General features: G+C 41.0%; 4 protein-coding genes across 8 annotated transcripts in view; 2 read left to right on the top strand and 2 right to left on the bottom strand.

Moving 5' to 3' along the window:
* Window positions 1-484: 484 nt before the first annotated feature.
* On the bottom strand, window positions 485-3,500 carry chmp3 (charged multivesicular body protein 3). The gene is made up of 6 exons (XM_071498034.1): window positions 3,342-3,500; window positions 2,769-2,829; window positions 2,201-2,380; window positions 1,917-2,038; window positions 1,646-1,760; window positions 485-1,512 (listed from the first exon to the last, which is right to left on the bottom strand). Exons 1-6 carry the CDS (start codon window positions 3,384-3,386, stop codon window positions 1,373-1,375), a joined length of 663 nt encoding a protein of 220 aa, XP_071354135.1. The 5' UTR covers window positions 3,387-3,500; the 3' UTR covers window positions 485-1,372.
* Window positions 3,501-5,121: 1,621 nt separating this feature from the next.
* Window positions 5,122-14,051, top strand: hspa4l (heat shock protein 4 like). 4 transcript variants are annotated; one of them, XM_071498770.1, is made up of 20 exons: window positions 5,125-5,250; window positions 5,370-5,538; window positions 6,613-6,670; window positions 6,844-6,984; window positions 7,241-7,363; window positions 7,447-7,546; window positions 7,738-7,871; window positions 7,958-8,202; window positions 8,306-8,382; window positions 8,469-8,620; window positions 8,752-8,858; window positions 9,044-9,177; window positions 9,590-9,786; window positions 9,903-9,977; window positions 10,157-10,300; window positions 10,984-11,109; window positions 11,235-11,342; window positions 11,495-11,614; window positions 11,802-11,963; window positions 12,047-14,051. In XM_071498770.1, the coding sequence occupies exons 2-20, from the start codon at window positions 5,432-5,434 to the stop codon at window positions 12,233-12,235; spliced, it is 2,499 nt and encodes an 832-aa protein (XP_071354871.1). In that variant the 5' UTR covers window positions 5,125-5,250; window positions 5,370-5,431; the 3' UTR covers window positions 12,236-14,051. The 4 variants fall into 4 exon arrangements, with proteins under 4 accessions (XP_071354874.1, XP_071354871.1, XP_071354872.1 ...); XM_071498771.1 differs by having other exon boundaries at window positions 5,135-5,258; XM_071498773.1 differs by having other exon boundaries at window positions 5,122-5,410.
* A 337-nt stretch (window positions 14,052-14,388) lies between these two features.
* On the top strand, window positions 14,389-20,841 carry plk4 (polo-like kinase 4 (Drosophila)). Of its 2 annotated transcripts, XM_071498768.1 has the most exons (16): window positions 14,389-14,622; window positions 15,287-15,416; window positions 15,561-15,656; window positions 15,990-16,085; window positions 16,542-16,656; window positions 16,757-17,735; window positions 17,817-17,908; window positions 18,119-18,462; window positions 18,567-18,671; window positions 18,829-18,931; window positions 19,021-19,170; window positions 19,264-19,492; window positions 19,589-19,691; window positions 19,798-19,935; window positions 20,029-20,135; window positions 20,401-20,841. In XM_071498768.1, exons 2-16 carry the CDS (start codon window positions 15,288-15,290, stop codon window positions 20,507-20,509), a joined length of 2,895 nt encoding a protein of 964 aa, XP_071354869.1. In that variant the 5' UTR covers window positions 14,389-14,622; window position 15,287; the 3' UTR covers window positions 20,510-20,841. The 2 variants fall into 2 exon arrangements, with proteins under 2 accessions (XP_071354869.1, XP_071354870.1); XM_071498769.1 differs by lacking the exon at window positions 15,287-15,416 and having other exon boundaries at window positions 14,390-14,622.
* A 199-nt stretch (window positions 20,842-21,040) lies between these two features.
* The window catches only part of itpk1b (inositol-tetrakisphosphate 1-kinase b), a 29,648-nt gene continuing 26,249 nt past the window's right edge, over window positions 21,041-24,439 (bottom strand). Inside the window, exon 11 of the mRNA XM_071498774.1 lies at window positions 21,041-23,842. Coding sequence (XP_071354875.1) covers window positions 23,523-23,842 — 320 coding nt within the window. The 3' untranslated portion in view covers window positions 21,041-23,522. The remainder of the gene's footprint in view (window positions 23,843-24,439) is intronic.

Here is a 24,439-nt window from a genome sequence, read left to right as displayed (position 1 = left end):
TAAAGCCAAGAGAATGGCTTCAAAACAAGGGGTGGCAAAAAAGGTTTAAATTTCTCAGTTAAAAAAGAAATAAAAAATACAGACTACATATCAACAAGGCGTAACATGATGTACAGTAATCAGATCCTATCACAGGTTAAATATAAGAAGGCCAGAGATGACTTGACATAGTGTTTGACTATCGGTGGATTGCAGTCACTGGACTACAGGATGACAAAAAGCAGCACTGAAATCTTTAGTGTTCACACAGTTTGGTTTCAGAGCTGCCGGGCTAACAGTTTCATCTGCCAGACAGGTGTTTGTGTTCACAGCATTAGCTTGTCCCTGCAGTACAGCTTCTGACCTGCTGAGCGTGCTATTGCTTAAAAGCTTTTTCCTGTTGAGAACAGACCTAATATTTAGTGTTTGTTGTGATGCTGAAGGGCTAAATGTAAAGTCAGTTACAGAGATCAATACTGAGAACAAAAACAGATGTCATGCATCCTTCTTATTGGCAACCTTTCTTCTTAAAAGTTTATTTTCTTATTTTTGTCCCCATTCACATAGAAAAAGTATACACACAACACTTCCACGATACATAGGTTCTGCACTAACCAACTTTTCCATTTCCTCTCCATCTTCCTGCTGAGAAGGACATCGTGACAAAGTCAAACATTTAACAAGCAGAATGTTAATGCAAAGAATGGCATAGGGTAGTGTGTGTGCATTTTTCTGATGAGTGCATTTCACATATATGACCACATATAGAATAGATACATTTTGACTGTACAGAAAATTAACTATCAAAAGAGAAATCCACCCATGACCTCTAGTGTTTCATGTAATACAGGCCAAGCACTAGTAAACAGAACAGCTGCTGCTTACAAAATGTACTGTCAGAGATTAGAACTACTGCTGAATAGTAATCTAGGATGTGATTCATGTGTGGGGTGGTCTCCATCAACAGATACTCAATCACTTGTTTGGATCATAAATACCCATAAGTACCTCCACCACTAGTCCATGACTTAGGACTGGAGAAGAATATGATGAAACACGGTAGGCACAGCAGGCTTTTCTTACTTACACTATATACACTTTCTTAAACCTTCTGCTTGACTTTGGATAATAAAGACTTACCAAGGGTTATCCCCTGATAATAAAGACAAAAAGCAAAAACACATTTTCTTCTGGCTGAGTAAACCAAATGTTCTATAAAAAAACATATTTAAGACATGAACTGTCATAGCACATAGTTAACCCCAAATGATTATGTGAAATAATAATCTTAATATGAAGCACAGAGGTTGCTCAGCACTGTAAACCTGCGCCAGAATTCTCTGTCCTTTATGGATTGAGCAAAGTGACTTTATCTCCACAGGGGCAGTTCACCTTAGCTCCTGAGAGCTGCCAGTCTTGACTGCATTGCTTCAATGTCCTCCTCTGATTCATCCTCTGAAGCTGCAGTGGCTCCAGCAGGCTCCATGTCAGGCAGAGCATCTACAACTTTGCTTGGCGCTTTGCCAAGGGCACCTAACAAAGCAAATATTATCATGAAATAAAGTTTCCAGCATTACCAATTTGCAGTATATTTTAATTTATTTATACCTTATTATAAAACAGGAACGGATCAATGTACTCGTTTCAGTTTAACAAATCTCTTTACCTGCTGTGATCTCAAAGAGGATCTTGTCAACTTCCTCCTCTGCTGCTTCCTCCATCTCCTCTCCATCTTCCATGCTCTCAAACGTGTCTTCCAGCATTTCCTCAATGATGCCAGCCTGAAATATGAATATGTGTACATGATGCCATGGTTTAATAACTTTTTCATTGAAAGAATTAAAGGCCAACGGTGATCTGAGTCAGTGGCAGAATTACAGAGTTTCTTGTCGTAACTTGACAGTCAATATGTTTTTATGTTGGATGCTGCTGCTGACCTTCATCATCTCCTTTGATAGCTCCCGCATGGTGGCCTGGATCTCTGGGACTTTAACTAAACTCTGCATTGCTTTCATGACCTCTGTACTCTTCTGCAGGGCCCCAGCTACACGCAGTACAGCTAGAAACACACAAATACATTCCCTTCACTGACAGCACAAAGAAGAACATTGAGTTCATAAAAAATGCAAACTATTCTATTGCTAACAATAAAGAATTTCAGATAAAATCACACAAAACTTCCCCCTGTCTAATGACCCAGCTGCTGTACTCCCAAACTCACCAAGCTGGTTCTTCATGCTGAGTTGCACAGAGTTCATATGGGCTTTGGAAGCATAAAGTTTTGTAACAGCTCGTTTTGACTGAATCATCTCCTTTGCGAGGATCACACACACATCCTTCTGGCCCTTTTTGGCAGCATCTTTGATAGATCTTTTAACTTTTTCTTGTTCCCTTTGAATATCTGAAACACATTATTACATACGACACAAAAAAGTGAGTTACTACTGTTGTCCATCACTGCCTCTAATACTTTTCCAGTGTAATTAGGTGTCAATTTATTTGACACCTTTCTGGCCAATAAGATAACTCAGTAGTTGTTAGGTCAAATTCATGTTTCAAGAATTTCAATGTGTCCTTCTGATGTTTTACTTCTAGATATTCCAATTACTGTAATTATTTCCTCCAATTGTTTTAGTTCACTGATTATAAATTACAGACCGATCTTGAAACTGAATGAAAGTAGAACCATTAACAGGCTCGACATTTTACACTTAATGATTAATATAGTTTTATTTATTTAGATATTCACAGCTGTTCACTGGTAGTGTCACATACTGACTGTACCTTACCTCGAATTTGTCTGTCAATCACTCTCATTTCCCTCCTGATTTTCTGAGACCATTCATTGATCTGAAACGACACATTGTTGTTATAAGCTGCTGTAATATTACCTTAACAGCTCCAATGCGTTTGTAATGTCCATATCAACATATGTAGAGCTAAAACAATGTATTCGGTTATAAAAGCTAAATTCTAACAAAACACGATGTCAGCTGAAGCGAACCAAATCAGATTTTGTTTACATTGATTGACAGCAGACTTGTGTTAGCTTGTATGCTAACGAGCTAGCTCTCCAATACAGACACCAAAATAAGACTGGTTGACCGGTCGATGAGACGTATAAACAAACGTGTAACGTTATATACTGTAGAATTAATCCATCTTGGCGTAACAGGGACTGTTTTCTTACTTCTATGAGGACTAACGCCAGCTATTTAACTAGCAAAAAGTAGCAACAGTTTGAACGAAGCTGAGTTAAACTGACAGCTAACGTTAGCAATGTTAGCTAAAGGGCTTTTGTCGTTATTCTTACTAGGGACAAAACAAAAAGACAGTCCCGGTCTTCAGCTGTCAGTACTCACCAGATCTTTTGGTGGTTTCTCCGCTGTTCTACCGAACAGCCCCATTGTGACTATCGAGTTAAATGCCGAGTTAGCCTACCTGACTAAAATTAGCTGGTTAGCCCTTTTTGGTCAACTAGCACTTCCTGCTTTCAGGCCCGTCAGGCTGAGTACGAACATGAAGGAACAGTCAGTCCTCAGCAAGGAAGCAAGTGTTCAAGTGAGGCTGGAATCCACACAGACACAGTGCAGGTTGTCTTAATAGTAAGTCATTTTAACATAATGAAGAATTTTACATTCAACTACAACTTCAGTTCAAGAAATCTCTAATTGCACTTTCACAAGTAAGAATTCAAATGTAATATATCTCTAATTATACTGTGAGTGCTAATAATAAATAAAGATGTCCACATTTCAATCAGAAATGTAAATCCAAGGTTTCTCCATTTGAGATATGTGTAATTCAATAATTATATTTAATAATTAAAGCCTAATAATTAATTATTAGGCTAGTAAATTCAAAGGAGTTATGAGTAGTCACACCTAAGATGATGCCAGGTGTTAGTGGACCCTAACTGTGTAGAAACTGTGCAAGTAATTCCTCCACCACTGCTAAAACCTGTTTACAGTGCTGCATTGTAAATGAACCATGCTCCATGAGAAACCATTATATGCACCTAGAAACACACATTTGTTCTTGTTCTCTTCTCTTTTCCTTTAAGCAACCTGCCTGTCCTCAAGACTCTCAAATCTGAAATTTGAATTATCTAAATAATAAAATAAAACATAAAGGCCTACCAGACATTTTTTAATTCATTTTACTGAAACTGCAAAATAAAATAATAGACTTCAGCCATGTTTCTAATGGCCAGACCTCTTGTCAGCCACTTCTCATTTATGGATGCAAATGTCCAAATCAAAATAACTAATTGCATTTATTCAAGTTCAATAACTGTTCAATAATCTTTCAGGTTTCAGGTTCAGGAGTAGTTCTCTTTAATGCTACTTTCTGCTGTACAACATCAATTGCCAACATTTCGGGGCGGAAATATTGTATGTACTTTTTATACTTTGCAGATGATAAATATTCACACATCTGACATATTCATAAAACATGTTACAGTATTATGGATTAAACTACCCAACAATATAAAAAAAAGTTATATGTAGAACATTAGCTCTGGCTTACAGGGGACGATGTTATAATGCTGGTTGTCAGACATGGGCAATGTTAGAATAAACTATAAATAATAATTAAATTCAATACCGATGCATTTAAAGAACACACAGAGAAACCCATGTGGAAGAAATATTCAGTTGAGATAAGCGATGTAGTGCACCAGCCCAGGGTGGTTACATTATTTTCTTCTAATATCTATGAATATTAACATAGTTGTTACATTAACGTATAGATTCATCCTATGGCCAGACCACACCTGTGTCACCATGTTGGGGGCTTTTCCCTGAGTGAGAGCTTTCAGGCTGCATTTTCTTTCAAACTGTGTGCCACTCCTCGCAAGCTTCGGGTATTAATTTGGTATCATTAAAGCTCATCAAACAAACACGACAGTAATGCGCGTTCACCGGTGCGGGAGTGCGCGGGTTCTGAGCGGAGGAATTCCTCCTGACAGGTCGAACTGAGGGCGAAGATGTGCGTGAGGCCACTGCGTGTGACGTATCCCACGGTCGCCTTTCCATGGGGTTCTAGATTCTTCTGTTATCGATTGGTTGCCGCACCAATCACATCAGAACAGTGGTTGTGACGCAGCCAATCAGAGGTGTGGAGGCGGGCCTTAGGATCATCCTCTGTCAGAGCCACTGGGTGATGCTGGGGCCGCCTAGGAGTGGGAGAATCCGCTCTGGACATCACTGCCGCCCGGGATTACTCTGAATGAGTTTGCTATAAACAGCTTGACTTACATAACAGCGAGTAATTCAGTTAGTGTACCTCAGATAGCTGTATATTTCTAAAGCAAGGGACACGTGAATTACATTTTGGAGTATACCGCCATTGTAAATATATATATATATATATTTTTTTTTTCATAGGTGTCAAGTGCGGTCGTTGCGGATAACATAACTTGCAAGAGGTGAATTTAAGAGCGCTCATTATGTCAGTGGTAGGCATTGATGTGGGTTTCCAAAATTGCTACATCGCTGTTGCCAGGAGCGGTGGCATTGAAACCATTGCCAATGAATACAGTGACAGATGCACACCGTAAGTACAAATATTGACAGTCATCATCACCGTGTATTGTGGTCTGCCTGTGAGTTCGTTACGCAATGTTTGCGACTGGAGGCGCGCTGGCTGAGCGGCGACTGCGCGGAGGCCGCGGGGATGTCGGCGGCGGCACTGATGAGGCCTGTAACCACTGTTTTATTCACCGTCACAGCAGGTTACCGTAGGTCAAAATGTCGCACGTCGCTTTCTGAAGTGACCCTCTCTTCTCACAGGCAGGCTCCTGACAGCCACCTCGGTGCTACGCAGTGCGCCTCAAAGTTGGCCGTGATCAGCAACTCAGAGAAGACTGAGAGCATTTTAACATGTCACTGTAGTGTTTGCCCGAGAAGAAAATAAATTAATTTGTTTTGACATTACATGGCGACAGTGCGTCTATCATGGCCTGCACAAACGCTTCATCCTTGCTGCCTTTCAGAGCCAGCCTAGACAGAACTGAACTAAATCCAGCATCACAGATCGTATAAATGAAACTGTTTTATTTGCAGAGGATAAACTGAATTAACTCATCTTACAATACAGAGAATTTTTTTTTCTGGAGGGACATTTTTGCACGCAAACTGGAATGCATGTGCTGCAGCATCCTGCACACAGGGATGAGCATTGCACCTTTAAGTGAGAAGGGATATTTTTGTGGCAAGGTGAAACTAGGGAGTGACTTGTCACTGCCAGCCAGTGTGAAATGGATCCCCAGACCCCGTGTGAACAGAAGCATTCATCTTTGTCAGTACACACAATGATTTGTTGTTTGTCTGCTAAAACATTAGTGAAACGAGATAAGTAGGTGATGCTTTTTCAGGAATTTATTCTATGCACAGGATAAGCTAACTTTTGAAGGTTAACTGTTCCGTCTCACTGCCCTAGTTTGTGGTTCTCCCTCAGACTCCCTTGTGAAATGTGCTTGATTGAAATCTGCCTCTCATCATCACTCCACGTGTGATTCTGTCTGCAACAGTCCGTCAATTACAGTTCTGCTTCATCTGCCACATCTGTTAACAGGATTATTTCTGTTGTAGCCTCCCTAATTTGCTGATGTGTTTGTCTTTCATCAAGGGCTTGTGTGTCTTTGGCCCCCAAAAACCGCATGATTGGAAATGCAGCCAAGAGTCAAGTAAGATCATCCATTTGTCAGCAACCAGCAATTTGTCTTATTTCTGTAATAGAAGCAACATTACACATTGAAATGATGAGAAATAGTCACCGTAGTCCATCATTCCTACAATTCATACTTACAAAGTAACTTCTAAAAAACATGTCTTGACTAAATCTATATTCTTATTGCAGGTTATAACAAACTTCAAAAATACAGTCCATGGCTTTAAAAAGTTCCACGGCAGAGCGTTTGATGACCCATTTGTCCAAGCAGAAAAACCCAAACTGCCTTATGGCTTACATAAGCTGGCCAATGGAAACACTGGAATTAAGGTAAAGCACTGTACAAACTTCGAGCATGTTCTGTTTGACTACTTTCTGCTCTCTGACCCTGACCTTTTTTTTTTTTGCTGTCATTGCACACCTTTGTCCTTTTAATTCAGCCATGACACTGTCCATGATAAGTGAGTGGGATTTGCAGATGTTTTGTGTAATTCATCTCCAAACAACTTATTGGCTTTATGCTTAACATGCTTTACTCTCTAGCTTTTAATTAACCCTGAAGGTCCTAATTGTGTCATGTTTACAGGTGCGTTATTTGGATGAGGACAAAGTGTTCACAGTTGAGCAGATCACAGGCATGCTGCTCACCAAGCTGAAGGAGACGTCAGAGAGCGCCCTGAAGAAGCCTGTGGTGGACTGTGTCATCTCTGTGAGTGATGGGAGACGGAGAATCATCGACATAATTCACAAAGTGGTTCCATGAAACACATTGATTTGTGCTCTGTCTTGCAGGTCCCAAGTTTCTTCACAGATGCAGAGAGACGATCGGTGTTTGATGCAACTCAAATCGCGGGGCTGAACTGTTTACGGCTAATTAATGATACCACAGCAGGTCAGTGTTCTCGGGTAAATTGGTAATAGTGAAATACCTGGAATGGGTGCATGGGACTAAGGTGTAAGGATGCGGCACCAACCTTTGTTGAGGTCATATCGTAATAGTAAAATATGCAGGTACACAGGTCAGACAGTACCTCATCGCTTGATTTTACCATGTACTTAAAAAGAGCTGTTTCTTATGAACAGTGGCTTTGGCCTATGGGATCTACAAACAGGACCTTCCTACTCCAGAGGAGCGGCCTAGAAATGTGGTATTTGTGGACATGGGACATTCATCATTCCAGGTCTCAGTCACGGCCTTCAACAAAGGCAAACTCAAGGTTAGTATTTGATCTTCCTCCATCTAGACCAATACTCAGCACGTGTAACTTTAAACTCGGAGCTCAGTGTCAATCTGGTCTGTCAGGTCCTTGCCACAGCATTCGACGTGTACCTTGGTGGGCGCAATTTTGACGAGGCGTTAGTAGATTACTTCTGCGAGGAGTTTAAGGGCAAGTACAAGCTCAATGTAAGGGACAACCCGAGGGCTCTGCTGCGGCTGCACCAGGAGTGCGAGAAACTGAAGAAGCTCATGAGTGCCAACTCCTCCGACCTGCCTCTCAACATAGAGTGCTTTATGAATGACATCGATGTTTCCAGCAGGATGAACAGGTACAACTGTCTTCAGTTGTTTTCTTCACAATGATTGTATCACAACTGCGTAATTCTTTTTCCACTATTGTGCAGCACTGTTGTTGTTTTTTGTAATCTACAGGGGCCATTTTGAAGACATGTGTGCTCAATATCTGATGAGAGTAGAAATGCCACTGAAAGCAGCCCTTGAACAATCAAGTATGTCTCTCAAATTTGTTTGAATTTATTAGTTTGAATAATATATAAATGAAGAGTTGGCTAAGTCTTGTGTGTTTCTATGGCAGAGCTAAGCCGGGATGATATCTATGCAGTGGAGATAGTTGGAGGAGCCACGAGAATCCCGGCTATCAAAGAGAGGATCGCAAAGTTTTTCTGCAAAGACGTCAGTACCACACTCAACGCAGACGAAGCTGTGGCAAGAGGCTGTGCGCTTCAGGTATGATTCTTTCTCTGACGTGAGCCGATGCACTGTACAAATAACCAATGGTTCATGATATATGATGCAGTAAATGTACATTTATTAGTGCTTTTATTTGTGTGATGTGTGTGCTGATTGTATGGGCGTAGTGTGCCATTTTGTCTCCAGCGTTTAAGGTGCGTGAATTCTCCATCACTGATGTGGTTCCCTTTCCTATTACTCTTCGCTGGAAATCACCCACAGAGGATGGATTGGGGTAAAGACATTGTCCCTACAAAGCAGTAACGCTGCACTAAACGAGACAATATATTTCTCTGTAGTCATTGCTGCACATAGTAAATCAAGCTAGGTCAGCCAGCTTGAAGATACAGAATGTGCTGACTGTGTTGACTTTCCACAACCTGACTTTGCTTTTTCCTTCGCTGCATTTTGTATTTACAGAGAATGTGAGGTGTTCAGTAAGAATCATGCTGCTCCGTTTTCTAAAGTGATCACCTTCCACAAGAAGGAGCCCTTTGACCTTGAAGCCTTCTACAGCAGCCCTCAAGATCTCCCTTACCCAGACCAAAGGATAGGTACTGGTTCCAATTCTACCCTCTGCTAATGACCCACTGATTAGTCCTCCCTCAGTTCTGCCCCACACAGAGGCAGAGGTAAAACTATAACAATATCTGGCGTTTAGCAGCTACACAAGTCTACAGCAAGAGAGGAGATTGATGTATGTGCCCTGAGCAGTTTCTCTGGGTGGCCCAGTGAGTCCCTGTAGGGATCTAAAACCTGGATGGTAATTAGGAATGAGTCACAGTGTCCCACAGAGGAGTCCTGTCTGTATATACATTTGTGTGGAGGGTGTGCACACTCAGTTGGGCTATCAGTTTATAATTTGCCATCACCAGCCTGTCTGTCTGCCTATTAAGGGATTATGTTGAGGTCCTGTAATCTAGGATCTCTATCAAACCTCTCCTTTCTGTTTCCATCTGTTACCAGGATGTTTTTCAGTACAGAATGTGGTTCCCCAGCCAGATGGAGACAGCTCTAAAGTGAAGGTCAAGGTCCGTGTCAATGTTCATGGCATCTTCAGTGTGTCCAGTGCTTCTCTGATTGAGAAGCAGAAAGGAGAGGGAGAGGACATGCAAATTGACCCTGAGCCACTGGTGCAGAATGAAGGCAGAGGGGAGGAGCAGGTGAGGTGATCTTTGCCACAATTGCTGTCGCGGTGTCCAAGTCAGATATCAAATCCTGTGCTATTTGCATGTAATCTGCCTCGATTAAAAGTGGCTGAATGTGTGTTGTCTCTCAGACCAAAATGCAGGTGGACCAGGAAGGCCAGAGTCAGGGGGATCAGCAGAACGAGGAAAACAGTTCCTGCAGTAAGGTCAGATGGGTTTGCATTTAGGGATGTGCTCTATTCTTTATAAGCCAATATCAGTATCCTGTGGTTTTCTGTCTGTATTTAATAGTGTTAATAGGACTAATGTAGTAGATTTGACCATTTAAATAATTAATGCAGTCCTAGAAAATATGTCTGTTTGGTTTTCTGGTTTCCAAATCCAGGAGGGTGCCTCTGGGGAAAAGCAGGACCCAGCAGCAGGTGCAAGCAAGCCTAAAGTCAAGGTGAAGAGTATTGATCTGCCCATCCTGGCCAACAACATTCGACAGCTCGACAGTGATGTCCTTAACAACTTTGTGGAGCATGAGGTGAGTGCTCTTGATGGGCTTTAGAAAAGATGAGTCATGGTTGGATTAAAACGCTGATTACCTGAGCACTACTGGACGAGGGGAAATTAAAACTTGATATGTATTTGATATTTGCTGTATTTGTCTTGTTGTGGTCTGTGATTGTTTCCCACAAAGGCTTATGAAGGAGCCACAGTGTTTGTTTAATAGTTACTAATTGGCCTAATTTGTGTTTTAGTGGAATGACGTGTTCCACATATTGCCTGTTGTTTAAATCTGATGTTCTCCTAAATAAATGCTTTTAATGTAGGTAAAAGTGACAGTTTCAAGTCTGTGTCTTTAGGCCATTAGACGTGCAGCTCAGGTCTTAATAGTTCTTTTATCCCTAGACATGATGGCAGATTTTGATACTGATAGATTAGATACTGTAATTACCAATCATTCTGACCTTCTTAAAAACACTGCATCCATTTCAGCATATTCATTAGTCAAAATAAAATACATAATATCAAAAATCTATACCCACTCATTTAATTAGTATCCTGGTGTAAACTACAACACATTCTGTTGGAAAGGTCTGTGAGATCATTTTTAATGGCACAGTTTGTGTTTTTGCTTGGATTATATTATATTTTATCATTTCTGTGTCTTTCACGACACCTTATATTTTCACTCTATTTTTTGTGTGTTTTTTTTCATCACAGCGTCAGATGATTATACAGGACAAACTGGTGAAAGAGCTGAATGATGCGAAAAATGCTGTGGAGGAGTATGTATACGATCTGCGGGACAAACTGTGTGGAATCTATGAAAAATATATCACAGAGGAGGTAAGTGGTGCTTTCTCTGTAATACTAGTCACTCTGACGTAGAAACGGCTAGTGTAATCGAGAAGCTGTATCAAGCAAATGATCCCCTACTATATGCATTTAATATGTTTGGCCCTTACTAACAGGACAGTAACCGCCTGACACTGATGCTGGAGGACACAGAGAACTGGCTGTATGAGGATGGGGAGGACCAACCCAAACAAGTCTATGAGGAGAAGCTAGATGCACTTAAGGTTTGTTTTTATTTATTCCAAGGAAATTTCTATTTCAAATTTCAGTTATGATTTTACAAAATAGAAAAAGCTCTAAAAGGCATTTTAAGGTTTTTAAGTTTTTAAAAGTTACAATAACTATCAACATTTACGTAAACTGTATTGCTTTCCAGAGGCTGGGTCAACCCATTCAGGATCGGCACAGAGAACATGAAGACAGGCCGAGGGCTTTTGAGGAGCTGGGAAAGAAACTGCAACTCTACATGAAGTTTGTGGATTTCTATAAGCAGAAGGTAAATCATTTTTATCTAGTTAGACACTGCCTTGTAATGAAAAAAAAAATAGTATGTGTTAAAGATTGTTTTCTTAAAGTGTCACAATACAAATTCTATTGATGAATTCATTGATGATTGATGTTATTTTACTTACTGATGTAGAGACCTCTAAAATATTTTTTTCTTGTCACAAACCTTTTCCCAGGATGAGCGTTACCTTCATTTGAGTGCAGAGGAAATGAGCACTGTGGAGAAGTGTGTGAACGAAAGCATGGGCTGGATGAACGGCAAGATGAATGCACAGAGCAAACTTGCCATAACCCAAGATCCCATTGTTAAAGTAGCAGACATCATTGCCAAATTACAGGTATGTGGTATTTATTATTAAATTCTTTCTTCAAGTAACAGCGATGAGATCTTCTGACACGCTCTACACTTATTGCTCACCAGGAACTGGATAATGTATGTAACCCAGTGATCAACAGGCCAAAGCCCACAGTGGAGGAGGCCCCTGAAGTAAATGACCAAAACAGTGGAGCTCATAATGGTCCAACAGCCAAGCAAGGAGCAGAAGGGAAGGGAGACGCAAAGGGAAACCAGCAGACAAAGCCTGGAGCGAAAGAGATGGAGGTGGACTGAAATCAGTGTCTGAGAAGCAAACTCTGCAACCATCACCGCGTTTACCATCACTGACCATTTAGACAGTAGAAACATCAGTACCTGGGACCATTTCTCAATCCTCACCAGCCACTTTTGTGGATTTGTTTTTTTGTGCCCCCACTGGACTTTACCTTTTGAGGTTTTTGTTTTCACCCTTTCATTCCTATGTGTGACAATGATGTGCTTTATTCTCTCAAAGGTTTGACATACTTAATAAATGAAAGAATATTGCAATAGATTAAACTCTGGTTCTGACGTAACTGTTTTCCTCTGTACCATGGCAAGGTGCACTTTGTGTTTGCATTCCATGTGTCTCATAAATGTCCAGTACCAGCGGCAACTCCTCTCACTCATAAGAGAAATAGTAAGTGCTGTCCAAACAGTTGCTATCGCGGAACTATTAGTTTGTATGCAATAATACAAATTATATATATATATTTGTATTCAATGAGTATGAAATGATGTCCATGTTTAGAAACTGTAAATACTATTTTAGTAAATTAAAACAGCCAGCATGTACATAAAGGACACATTCCTAGTGTTAATAATGGCAGTGCTTGATACACCAAATCTCTTTAGTAAGTGATTGGTTGCCTATTTCCTTTTTTGTTTTCTTGCGTTTTTCCATATTTAAGTCAAGGGATTTAAAGATGGCTAAAATAAAAACATTTGTCTGTGAGACAGAATTTCTTTGCTCTGAAATTATTTGATTTTCAGCGGCTGAACCTGTAAAAAAAATTGGCCTAATCATATGTCTGAGTCCTGGAATCAGATCAAGACGGCTCAAAAATATAGGCAGTGAACTTTATGAACTCAGATTTGCAAAAAGTACAAAATGAGAGGGACCCTGGTCGACGCCTTGCCTATAATTGTGACTCTAAATATTACACTTGTCTGCAGAGAAGAACTAAAGGTCTGTGATTGCAGAGATACAACTTGCAACACAACATTTTTTGACTCTCCGCTGATGAAATTAATCTTGAAGGCATAATGTGTATCGAGTATAAAGCCCCAAAGTGTTCAAAATGAAAAAAGGTAAATGAGATATTAAGAAATAAATAATGGTGCAAATGACAACAGACCAAATGTTTAATTCAACCAGAAAATTCTGAAACAACCCAATACATTTTAAAAACTCAGCTCCTTTATTATTATATGTTATTTCATCCCATTTCTTTTAACAATTTTAACAGGAGTTTGTTGCCAGTCATTTTTATTTAATTTCAGGTGTTTTATTTCACATGCCATTTTGTTCCAATGCTTTTGATTTCATAATGTCACATCTCAAGTTTTTATCAAGACAAGACAAACATGACAGATCTCTTCAGTATGACTAAAGAGATAGGCACAGCTATATTTAATCAATTAATTTTTTAGCTATAAGACATATAGACCAATAGTACATTTCTCATTGAGGTCACGTTTCAAGCAAAAATGTCATTTGTGGTTTCATCTCCTTGAATGTTTGGATTTGCTGCTTGTTTGCTGCATATCAAACTGAATATTATCTTTGGGTTTTGAACTGTTGGTAAGACAAAACAAACAAGTCACAGTTGGACTCCGGGAATTGTGATGAGTATTTTTCATTATTTTTGTCCATTTAATAGTCTTATTAAATGGATTATTAAATGAATAATTGATTAATCAAGAAAATAATCATCAGATTAATCAATGAATGAAAATAAGCCTCAGTTGCAGCTCTACTTGAAATAACATTTCATTAGAATGAGATGAGTTTCAAAAATGTATTGAATTCTTTCACTATGTCATGGTTATATTAAAGATTTTGTCTGTATGTGGCACTTATCTCATTACTTATTTCATAAGGTATTATTTATATATTTCATTTTGAACATTTGAGTCTCCTTAAAGTGGCTGCACAACCTGCTCACATGTTCAGACCCCGCCTGAAAACACACACCTGAGTGCATATAAACAATCAGTTACAGATACTAAGAGAAACGTCCAAACTTACTAAACTAACACGACAGGTATGAAACTTGACAAGCACACTTGATAAAACTGATGAAAACAGGTTTAGTTGTCTAACCCTCTTTATATACAGCCTGTGGTCTAACCTGAAGCGAGGGCACGCTTGGAACGCTTAAAGGGGGCGTGGCAAACATGACTGTTGTCATGTGACGTAGAGGGATGACGTAGGCAGAGGTAACGGGCGCATATATTCAAAATGGAAGAAATGGCAAAGTTTTGGAGGGGAACACAAAAACAACATTTATTTGCCCTGTGAGAACTCCACTGCCGACTGTCGATGCACTCGGCCGACCGAGGAACATTACTAGAAACCTGCATGCTCCTGCGAGGCGGAAACAGCCACGATGAGTGTTTCGATCGGAGATAAAATTGAGGTGAGCTCCTTTGTTTGGCTAACGCCCACAAGCTAACTTCAAACTAGTTCGCTAACCCAGGCTGCTAAACTTACGCTAAGTTAACGCTAGCGGTTAAATTGACCCGTTAACATCGAGTTAAACAGTGCTTGTCGCTATATAATAACGTTTGAAGTTTGACACATTTAACTGAAATGTACATTTATCTGAAACGTATCAAACTTTTAACTATCCGCTAACAGCGTTTAGTACCAACGCCATTTAATTAACTTAACTTAAACAAAGTTAGCGTTACATTAATTTAGTTCAATCTGTTTTGTTGCTTCTTATATCTTGAAAGCGGTCGTTTTTATGTCAGCATGTACTTTAGTGATGATTACTATTACCGTCAGTGTTGGCTGTGTTATCAGCAGCCTCGGTGCCTGGGTGTGTAACCTTACCTCCGCTCTCTCGGGACAAGCTGTTGTGTCTCCTCGGGGCATCAGCTTGGAAACACGACATGCTGCCTGGAAACCGCGACAAGTGGTCCTTAGCGGGAGGAGAGCCGGGATAATTAAAGGTTTTGGTTGGCCAGATGACAGCGTCAGGTGTTGGTGGCTTGTTTGACAGTTAACGTTTGTTGTGGGAGGATTTCTCCTGTGAGAGGTCGTTAGTGACCGGGTTGTCTGTTTCATTGCACACCCAGCATGTCGCAAACTAGAGGGACGATGTTTGATCATCTTATTCACTATTTCTTCCAAAACCTTCCTGCTGACATCCAAGCCAGTAGAGATGAGGAGAAAAGTTTGGCTTATACCAAGGAGCTTAGGATCGAGGTATCATACTTTTTAAAGATCCTATCTGTACTGGGATCAAGCAGCATTATTCTCTAACCTGAAATCGCTGTTGTATTTCTCCATGAATATTATTTATTACGTTTATTACGTTTGTAAAACTCGATGTTTATGTTTCTTACATAGGATTTTAAGGTCCTCACCCTCCTTGGTAAAGGCTCCTTCGCATGTGTTTACCGGGCAAAATCAGTGAAGACTGGTCTGGAGGTCGCTATAAAAACGGTAAGAATCCCTCACCCAACCATATATGTCTTTGTCCGTAATAAGAGGTAATTATAACACGCTTTACCTGTAATGTAGATACTTAATCAGTAGGGACTGACAGTTGAAGTGTGAACTGGAACTGTTGGATTATTAGACCTTAGTTGAATCCCTTGGGATTTTTTTGGTCCCTTGCCCCTCCACAAATGAGCTCTAAATAGCTCAATGTGTTTGTGGGTGGCAGATTGACGATTAGCCATCTGACCAACCCACCATGCTGAGGCACTGTACCACATTATATGTTGATCCTATGAGTGGCGGGAGTGTAATTATCTCTTTTGTTCCTGTCTGCAGATTGACAAAAAAGCAATGCACAAAGCTGGTATGGTCCAGCGTGTGACAAACGAGGTGGAGATTCACTGCCGATTGAAACATCCTTCAATACTCGAGGTAACGTTTGCTGGACACAACAAATTTCATCTTACTGTGGGTTATTATTATACTGCAGAAAGTCTCCTGGGGCACTCATGAATCGATTTTATGTATGACATTACATGAACATGAAAAAATACTACATTTCCAGTGTATGCTGCCTGTGTCTGTGTCTGAGTCTGTGTATATGACCTTTTATGTTATTGTTCCCATGGTTATTTATTGTACTTTGTTTAGTGTTACAGTCACTCTTCCAGTTTTTTTTTCACCATTGTTTTATTTTGAAGGATTGGTCAGCATGGCTTTGAAGTTTAACCAGGAGAACAGGCTCTTTTGCTTTTTGTAGACACTGCTGTGAGCATAGCACAAAATTATTTTAGACTGAAATCTTGTCAAAGGTTTTCTAGAGTTTGTGTCTTCTTGTTTTGATGTGATAATAAATACTGTGTACTATCTATCATGTCTTTATTTAAGCTGTACAACTACTTTGAGGACAGCAACTATGTGTACTTGGTGTTGGAGATGTGCCACAATGGAGAGATGAGTCGCTACCTTAAAGAGCGGAAGATGCCTTTCTCTGAGGATGAAGGTCTGAACAATTTTACTTTTATAATCATGAATTATGTTGCAGTAAATGGTCATTTTTTAAAGAACTGTCTGTCTTAATTTTTTTAATGTTTGTTCCACAGCAAGACATTTCATGCATCAAATAGTGAAAGGAATGCTGTATTTACATACTCATGGCATCTTGCATCGAGATTTGACCTTGTCCAACCTTTTGCTGACCAGCAACATGAACATTAAGATAGCAGACTTTGGCCTGGCAACTCAGCTGAAACTCCCAAATGAAAAGCACTTCACCATGTGTGGAACACCCAACTACATCTCTCCGGAGGTGGCCACTCGCAGCGCTCATGGACTGGAATCAGATGTCTGGTCACTGGGGTGCATGTTCTACGCCTTCCTGATGGGACGCCCTCCATTTGACACAGACACGGTCAAGCACACATTGTCGAAAGTGGTTCTTGGGGAATATGAGATGCCTAGCCATGTTTCTTTGGAGGCTCAGGACCTGATCCATCAGCTGCTGCAGAAAGACCCTGCCCAGCGGCCCAGCCTCTCTGCAGTGCTAGACCACCCATTCATGACCCAGAGCCTGCTGGTCAGGACCAAGGACCTGGCCCTGGGGGATGAAGGATCCATGGACAGCGGCATTGCCACTATCTCCACAGCCTGCACCTCCTCCACCTCAGCCAACAGCAGCACCCGCCTCCAAAGGAGAACCAGGCACATGATTGGCTCTGCCCTGCCTAATCGCATGATGCCCATTCCAAGTCTTCCACGCCAACACGACAGCACCTGTTTTGAGGATGGAGACCAGTGGCAAAAGCAGCACCTGCCAGACAGGTTTCACAGAGAGGGCAGGAGCAAGGCGGTTCATGGTGGAGAGAGCGGACAGCCTCATTCTCGATACCTGAGGAGGGCTCACTCCTCAGATCGCTCCAGCTCTTGTGCATCAGGCCAGGGGTCAAGTCATGAGCTGGAGAGATGCCACTCAGAGGAGACTTTGACTGGTGTAGGAAGACCAGTCTTCTCCATGCCCTCCACTCAACACCCATTTTCAGAGCATGGAAGGCTCCCATCTCCTCCAGTCAAACAGTCAGCAAAGTAAGTTGTCTCTTTATTCATTTTCTACAAATTTTTCACAGTTAACTTGACACTAACAGATTTCACCTAACTGTTTTTCAGTTCTGGGTATTCATTATCCACACAGACGACACATACACCAAACCTGCAATTTCAAGACCTGGATGCAGTCACTAATTGGCTTCATAATGATGGTAAATTAGATTTAAAAAAAAAATTATTATTATGTGAATATGCATGTGAGTCTGCAACATTTCTTATTCAGAGCAACTTTTAGTGAGTTCAGCACCTTGGGAAAAAAAAAAATAAATAAAAAATAATAAATGACCCTTTTAAACTCTCTAAACACAATTAAAACCATCAGCTAAAGCAAGTCTTTACAAATATTTTCATTTCTTTCTCAGGTTCTGGACAGAGGCCTGCAGACAGCAGCACACACAGCAGCAGCAGCTTCCACAGCAGCAGAGCACCACTAGGGGTTCACAACTCCTGGACAGACAAGCCCATGGGCCGAGGTATAAATCCTCACCACAACCAGCATCACCTGCAACACCAGCTTTCCTCCAACCCAGACTCATACAGGGAGAATATACCTGGAGCAGAGTTCCAGCCTCCTCACAGCAGAGAGTTAAAGCTCCCTCCAGCCAAGCCCAGTACAGATAAGGAGAAGAAAACTGTGAGAGACGTGGTCCCGCCTCTGTGCGCATCCAGACTGAAGCCTATCCGACAGAAGACCAAGAATGCTGTTGTAAGATACTGCTCATGTTTTTCAATTATCTGTTAATGTTAATTGTGTGAGCAGCTGAGAAATTTGTAAATGTCTGATTTTAATTTGCCTTGTCGCTCATGCAGGTGAGCATCCTGGACACAGGTGAAGTGTGTATGGAGTTGTTAAAATGCCACAGTGGTCAAGAGAGAGTCAAAGAAGTCCTTCGGATTTCCCGTGATGGTTCAATGGTGAGCTCACTGTGTAGTTCAAAATTTTCCATATGTTACCGGTAGGGGGTAGTATAACATGATACCACACATGCTTTTTGACATAATGTAATCTGTATTTTATTAATCATTACTCCTGTAAAATGTGGTTTATTATTATTGTCATTATTTCCTGTAGGTGACAATATACCAGCCTAATAGTGGAAAGGGTTTTCCTGTGCTGGACTGCCCTCCTGCTCCTCCAGAAGACATTCTCATTTGTAGCTACGAGGACCTTCCAGGTATTCTTATGGACCCTTCACACCCAATAAAATCAGCTAGTGTAAAATTAGAAATTATATCTTAATGGGTATCTTTATTTCTGTCATAGAAAAATACTGGAAGAAATACCAATACGCCTCCAAGTTTGTGCAACTTGTGAAATCCAAGACTCCTAAAGTGACCCTTTACACCAAGTATGCTAAGGTCATGCTAATGGAGAACTCTCCCAGTGCAGACCTGGAGGTTTGCTTTTATGATGGTGGGTTAATATGTATGTTAAAACATGCGATCCTACTGCAGGGGAAGAAGCACTGAGTTAATGTGTAATGCTTCATAAACATGTTGCTTGTAGGAGCAAAGACCCACAAGACGTCAGAGCTGGTGCGAGTGGTGGAGAAGAGTGGGAAGTCATACACGGTGAAGGGGGAGGTGGGGCTGAGTGGCCTGAGCCCAGAGAGCAGGCTATATGTGGAGTTGTCTGATGAGGGCCACAGCATGTGTCTGTCACTAGAGGCCGCCATCGCAGCAGAGGAGCAGCGCAGCACTAAGAACGTCCCTTTCTTCCCCATCACCATTGGCAGGTGAGAGGAAGATTCTGTCAATCCCATGCTCCATGTTTTTCTGTTGTCCTCATCTTGTGAGGCTAATGTTCATTTTGCATATGTTATTCTCCCCAGGAGACCTACCAACCCAGACACTCCGTGCACATCGTCCCTGCCCTCCCACCCGGTGCCTCCTGATACAGCCTCACCCACTCAACCTCCACAGATCGCTCCTTCAGTGAGTGTCTCTCAACCTTATGCTGCAGGATGAATGAACAGATGGCTTAGAGGCTTTAACAGCTGGACTGATTTTTGTTTTTTAATTTTTTAAATTGTATTTTCAGATGATCTCCTACGATGGGTCTGATTTCACCACAGCCAGCCTGAGTAAGAAAAGCTCCCCAATGCGACAGGACCTGGTACAAAGCACCAGCAAAGTGGTTAAGTCAATATTTGTGCCCAATGTTGGATGGGCATCCCAGGTAATTGGTAAATAAATGAACCTAATATTGCATAATCAGCAAAGGAATTGTCTTTGTGATTGAAAGAGTGGATGTTTGTTTTTGTTTCTGTAGCTGACGAGTGGAGAGGTGTGGGTGCAGTTCAACGACGGGTCTCAGCTGGTGGTTCAGGCTGGAGTTTCATGCATTACCTACACGTCTCCAGAGGGGAAGATCACCAGGTATGAAACATGTTGGAAGTGTCACTTTATGGGTATGTGTGTTAATCAGCTTTATCTTAGGGCAGCAGCAGCTGGGGCACATTATAATTATAATATGTCATAATGAATGTGTTTTGAACAAGCCTTTGTTAAACTGTGATTTTTCCTGGAGCTTCGACAGGGTCTAGGGTACAGGGACATTTCAAAGGATTGTTGATTAAATGTAAGCGGAGCTGTAGATGTTGCAGCTCCTCCTGAAACTCAAAAATGTCTGCCTTCTACACAGGTATAAGGAAAATGAAAAGTTGCCAGAGCACGTCAAGGAGAAGCTTCACTGTCTCTCCACCATCCTTGGACTGTTGGCGAACCCGACAGTACATCACCTACAACCTTAGTAATGTGGTAGTTAAAAAAAAAAAAACATCCCAGCAGCACTGAGGCCTCGCAGGGAACTGGAAGTAGCATTAGAAACCTTTTACATTGTCATTTGTCTGGTGTTCTTGTAAATATATCTTTGTGTTCTTGTTTTTTTTTTTACATGTACAGAAAACTAAGATTATGAAAAGATATATTTTTATTTTAATACGAAACCATTTTGTATAGAGTCAGTTGGCCTATTTGGGAGAGTTTATAAGTGTCTGTCTTTTTTACTGTCTCCAATTCTATGAAATGTTTGATTCATAAATGCTGAAGCAATAAACATCTGGAGGCTGGGTGGAGAATTGCAGCACTTTTGTTTTGCAGTCTTCTCTTTGCATGGTTTCAGTAATACAGAATTTATAAATGAGACCCAAAGCAACCTATTACATGTGGAGAATAACATTGAAATGTAGTTTAACTTGGTTATGCATTACAAGATGTTACATTCTCACTATATTCAAAGAAATAACACAAGACAAAAGAAAGCTGAATAAAATACAGCCAGATGAGGTTTCATATGTTTATTTTGCCCTGTTGGTTTGGCCATTTAATTAAAAAAGGTCACAAAATTGTGGATTCCTCTCAATTACAGAACTGATACAAAACAACATACTGTACGGATGTAAGCCGAGGCATATATACACGTACTGTACAAGACACCCAAGAAGTAAACATTCAGGTGGAAGCTGGGAGTAGGATGACACTGTCTGAATTGTGGAAATGATCAAAGATACAATTAACCATTTATTTCTCATTTAGAAGCACAATTAGGAACACGAGATAGGACACAGTATAGTGGTGTACACAGATATCAGCCTTTCCAACCACAAAACGAATGCACCCTCAACTTTACCCCTATTTCTTGATGAGGAAACACCTTGATCAGGGGCAAAGGATGTGAAAGTTTCCCCCCAACCTGCTGCAATACCTCAACATTTTGAATGTATTGGTGTTAAGTACACACTCAAATTGTGGGGAATAAAATCAGGATACAAACTGTATCACAATATGACATGTTGAGTGAAAATCAATTTCCAGAATGCCAATTGGTATTCTTTTGTCCCAGAGAGATGCTGGTGAGATGGCTGCAGCGACACTTATTTAAGATCACAAGTGAGAGGACAGTCAGTTCTCTCTGATACTGATGGGAAGAAATAAAAGAGCTAGGAGGAGCTCTCTGGGACAAGAGAAGAAGAAGCAGCAGCAAGGTCAGGGGAATGCAATAATCTGTATGCGCTGCAGGTTGACGCTTGTTCCCACTAGATGCTAGAGGGAGACAACAGCATCAACCACGAGCTCCTCTGTCCCTTTGACAACCGCATCCTGGATTTTACTATTCTCCTAAGAAATGTCCACACAGTTTGTTCAATAACACCGCGTGCTTTCATTTCATTTATATAAAACATTTTCCCCCATAAAATCTCAATAAAATAAAGTTGCTCTTAGTAGATGTAAGGACAAAGATATTAACAAAATCGAAGTAAAAAAATCTCACAGTGAACACTGGGAACAAGAGCTGGACCTCCTCCCACCACTCCCCCTCCAAATGATTTTAACATGACACAAATACAGCAGCTGGAACAGAAGGCAGGTCGGAGAATGACGCTTGGAGCAAATGAACCGAGTGGACTGAGGGATTCATTAAACTGCATTTTGTTAGAAGTGCAGTTAGAGTGTAATTAGATCGAGACAATAAAGCAGAAATTCCTCAATTATCTTGAAAATGGTAGCAAAATAATAACACCCAGTTTAGGTGGTTATTCACACACACATTTTTACCTTAATTTCAGTGGAATAATTGATTTTCTAATCAACAACTCAATGAAAAGAGACAGCAGGCCCAAGTCTGTTGATAGGTCAAGTAGGCTTCAGGTGAGTAGTTTGCCTCACATTACAGATAAAAGCGCTGAAGACATGTGGATAGTCTGGTTAAGGAGACGGCAAAACCATGAAGTGATGTGACAAATCTCACAACATCCCACTGGAATTCGGAAGAAATCATGGAATTCTCTGAAAACATCCACAAAACACAAAAAGGAATGTGATCCTTGTCTTTCTGAACTGGAGCGACTCAAACTGGGACTCAAAACAAGGATGCGGTTTGTTTGTTTGTTAAATGCCTAACATCCGGTATTTGACGTATAGTGAAACACTCAAAGACCTACAAACATTGGTGCAACAACAATCATAAAAACAAACAAACAAAAAAAAAAAACTTGGTCATGTGGTAATGGAGATTCACTTTTCGTCTTTTTAGCCTTCAAAAACAATGTTTTCTGAAGGTGTCCTTCCTACGCTGACAGTAAATGTGATGGCACGCTGAAATGTAAACGGCTTACCTGTTTGTTCAGTCTAACAAAACCCAAAACTATCTTGTCATGCATGTTCAGACTTATTATGTCTTCTGCTGTCGGTTGGCCACACTCACATAGCAGCCCGGGATCTGTAGAGTAGTGTTCAAACGCTAGTCGCCTCTTCTCCCCCTCACTTTGTGCAGGGGTCAGTGGTGTTGACCAGGACACAGACACATCACTGGCACGATCCGTCGCAATGTAAGCGTACCTGTGTGTGTATGTGAGTGTGTGTGTGACATACAAGGGATCATACATTGCACATTTAGTGGCACATCTATCTCCAGTCCTGATTCGGCCATTTCCCATTAGCTACCTCATCTGGACCCTTTCATTACAGGGAAGTCACAAGAGAGAAAAATAAAATCAGCTATTAGGCAAAAAGTTCCCAAAAGTTCACATTACAGTACTGTTAAGTCTCATTAGACAAAACGAAAAATACAAAAAGGCAGAGAGAAAAAAGCTTACACCCAATCACCATCTTTTTCAATAACTATATAGGAAAAGGTTTGTTTTTTGATTAGATATATTACCATCATTAACATCATAATTATTATGATTATTATTCATTATTATTGTCACCATTGTCATCCGTTTTTTGTTCAGGGATCAAACGGAGTGGGGGGCAGGGGATCAGTCACTGGGAAGAAGCCTTGGTAGCTATCGTGGAGACACAGTGCTGCTGGAAGTTGGGGGACATGGCCGAGTTGCAGCCCAGTCTCTGACGTGGGCCCTTCAGGCCTCCATCGCCCTCTACGATCCAGGGGCTGCCGCTGGCATCTTTACCCAGCATGCTGCAGCAGCCGGGGGCCGGCGGGACGGCGTTAGGTACCGTGGTGCCCACTGGCAGGCCTTTGGGCTGCTCGCTGGCGGGGGCGAAGTCGGGGTTGTGGCTCTGAAGCACGCTGCTGATGTGGTTCAGGAGGTCATTGAAGAACTCTGGGACGCCCTCATAACCTGGAAACACACACATTCAGACAAACAGTAAGAATCCTGCTACTGACTGTACTGTATAATAATAAAGACAAATGAAGAACTGCTCCATTCCTATCCTGTTTACAAGACATGAAATAAATGACTGAGGATGTCTCCTCTCCACCACACAGTATGTTAACAATATCAGAGTTTACATCCATTTACCAAACTGAAACCTCCAGTTAAATTATTATAGGTTCAGGATGACTGAAAAAAAAGTTTGTGAGACGTACTGTTGCTCCACGTCTAGAGCGTTGCACTGTTTCACATTGCCACACGCTAAGGTGTAATGAAAAGACAATTTTGTTGTTCAATTTTTTTCAACTTACTCATAGTAAGCAGCACTTATGACCACACTGATAGAGTAGATAGGAGGAGGAGTGAGACTTCATGCATGGTCAAGCAAATTACGACTGCTGCATGTATCAGTCTGTCATCATTGTATGATTATGGTTTATATGTCTAAACTCTTTTATGAATAATGCAGTTAAATTAAAACTGGGATACTAACACAGTGACTGAGACCTGGTGCATGTTTTGAGCTGACAGAGAAAATGGTTCAGGATTACAGAGGAGAGG

Source organism: Trachinotus anak, unplaced genomic scaffold, assembly GCF_046630095.1.
Source record: "Trachinotus anak isolate AG129_WGS33_773 ecotype Australia unplaced genomic scaffold, CSIRO_AGI_Tana_v1 ptg000015l, whole genome shotgun sequence".
Taxonomy (NCBI): domain Eukaryota; kingdom Metazoa; phylum Chordata; class Actinopteri; order Carangiformes; family Carangidae; genus Trachinotus; species Trachinotus anak.
The sequence above is the reverse complement of the archived record's forward strand: the minus strand, read 5'-3'. Positions and strand labels throughout refer to the sequence as shown.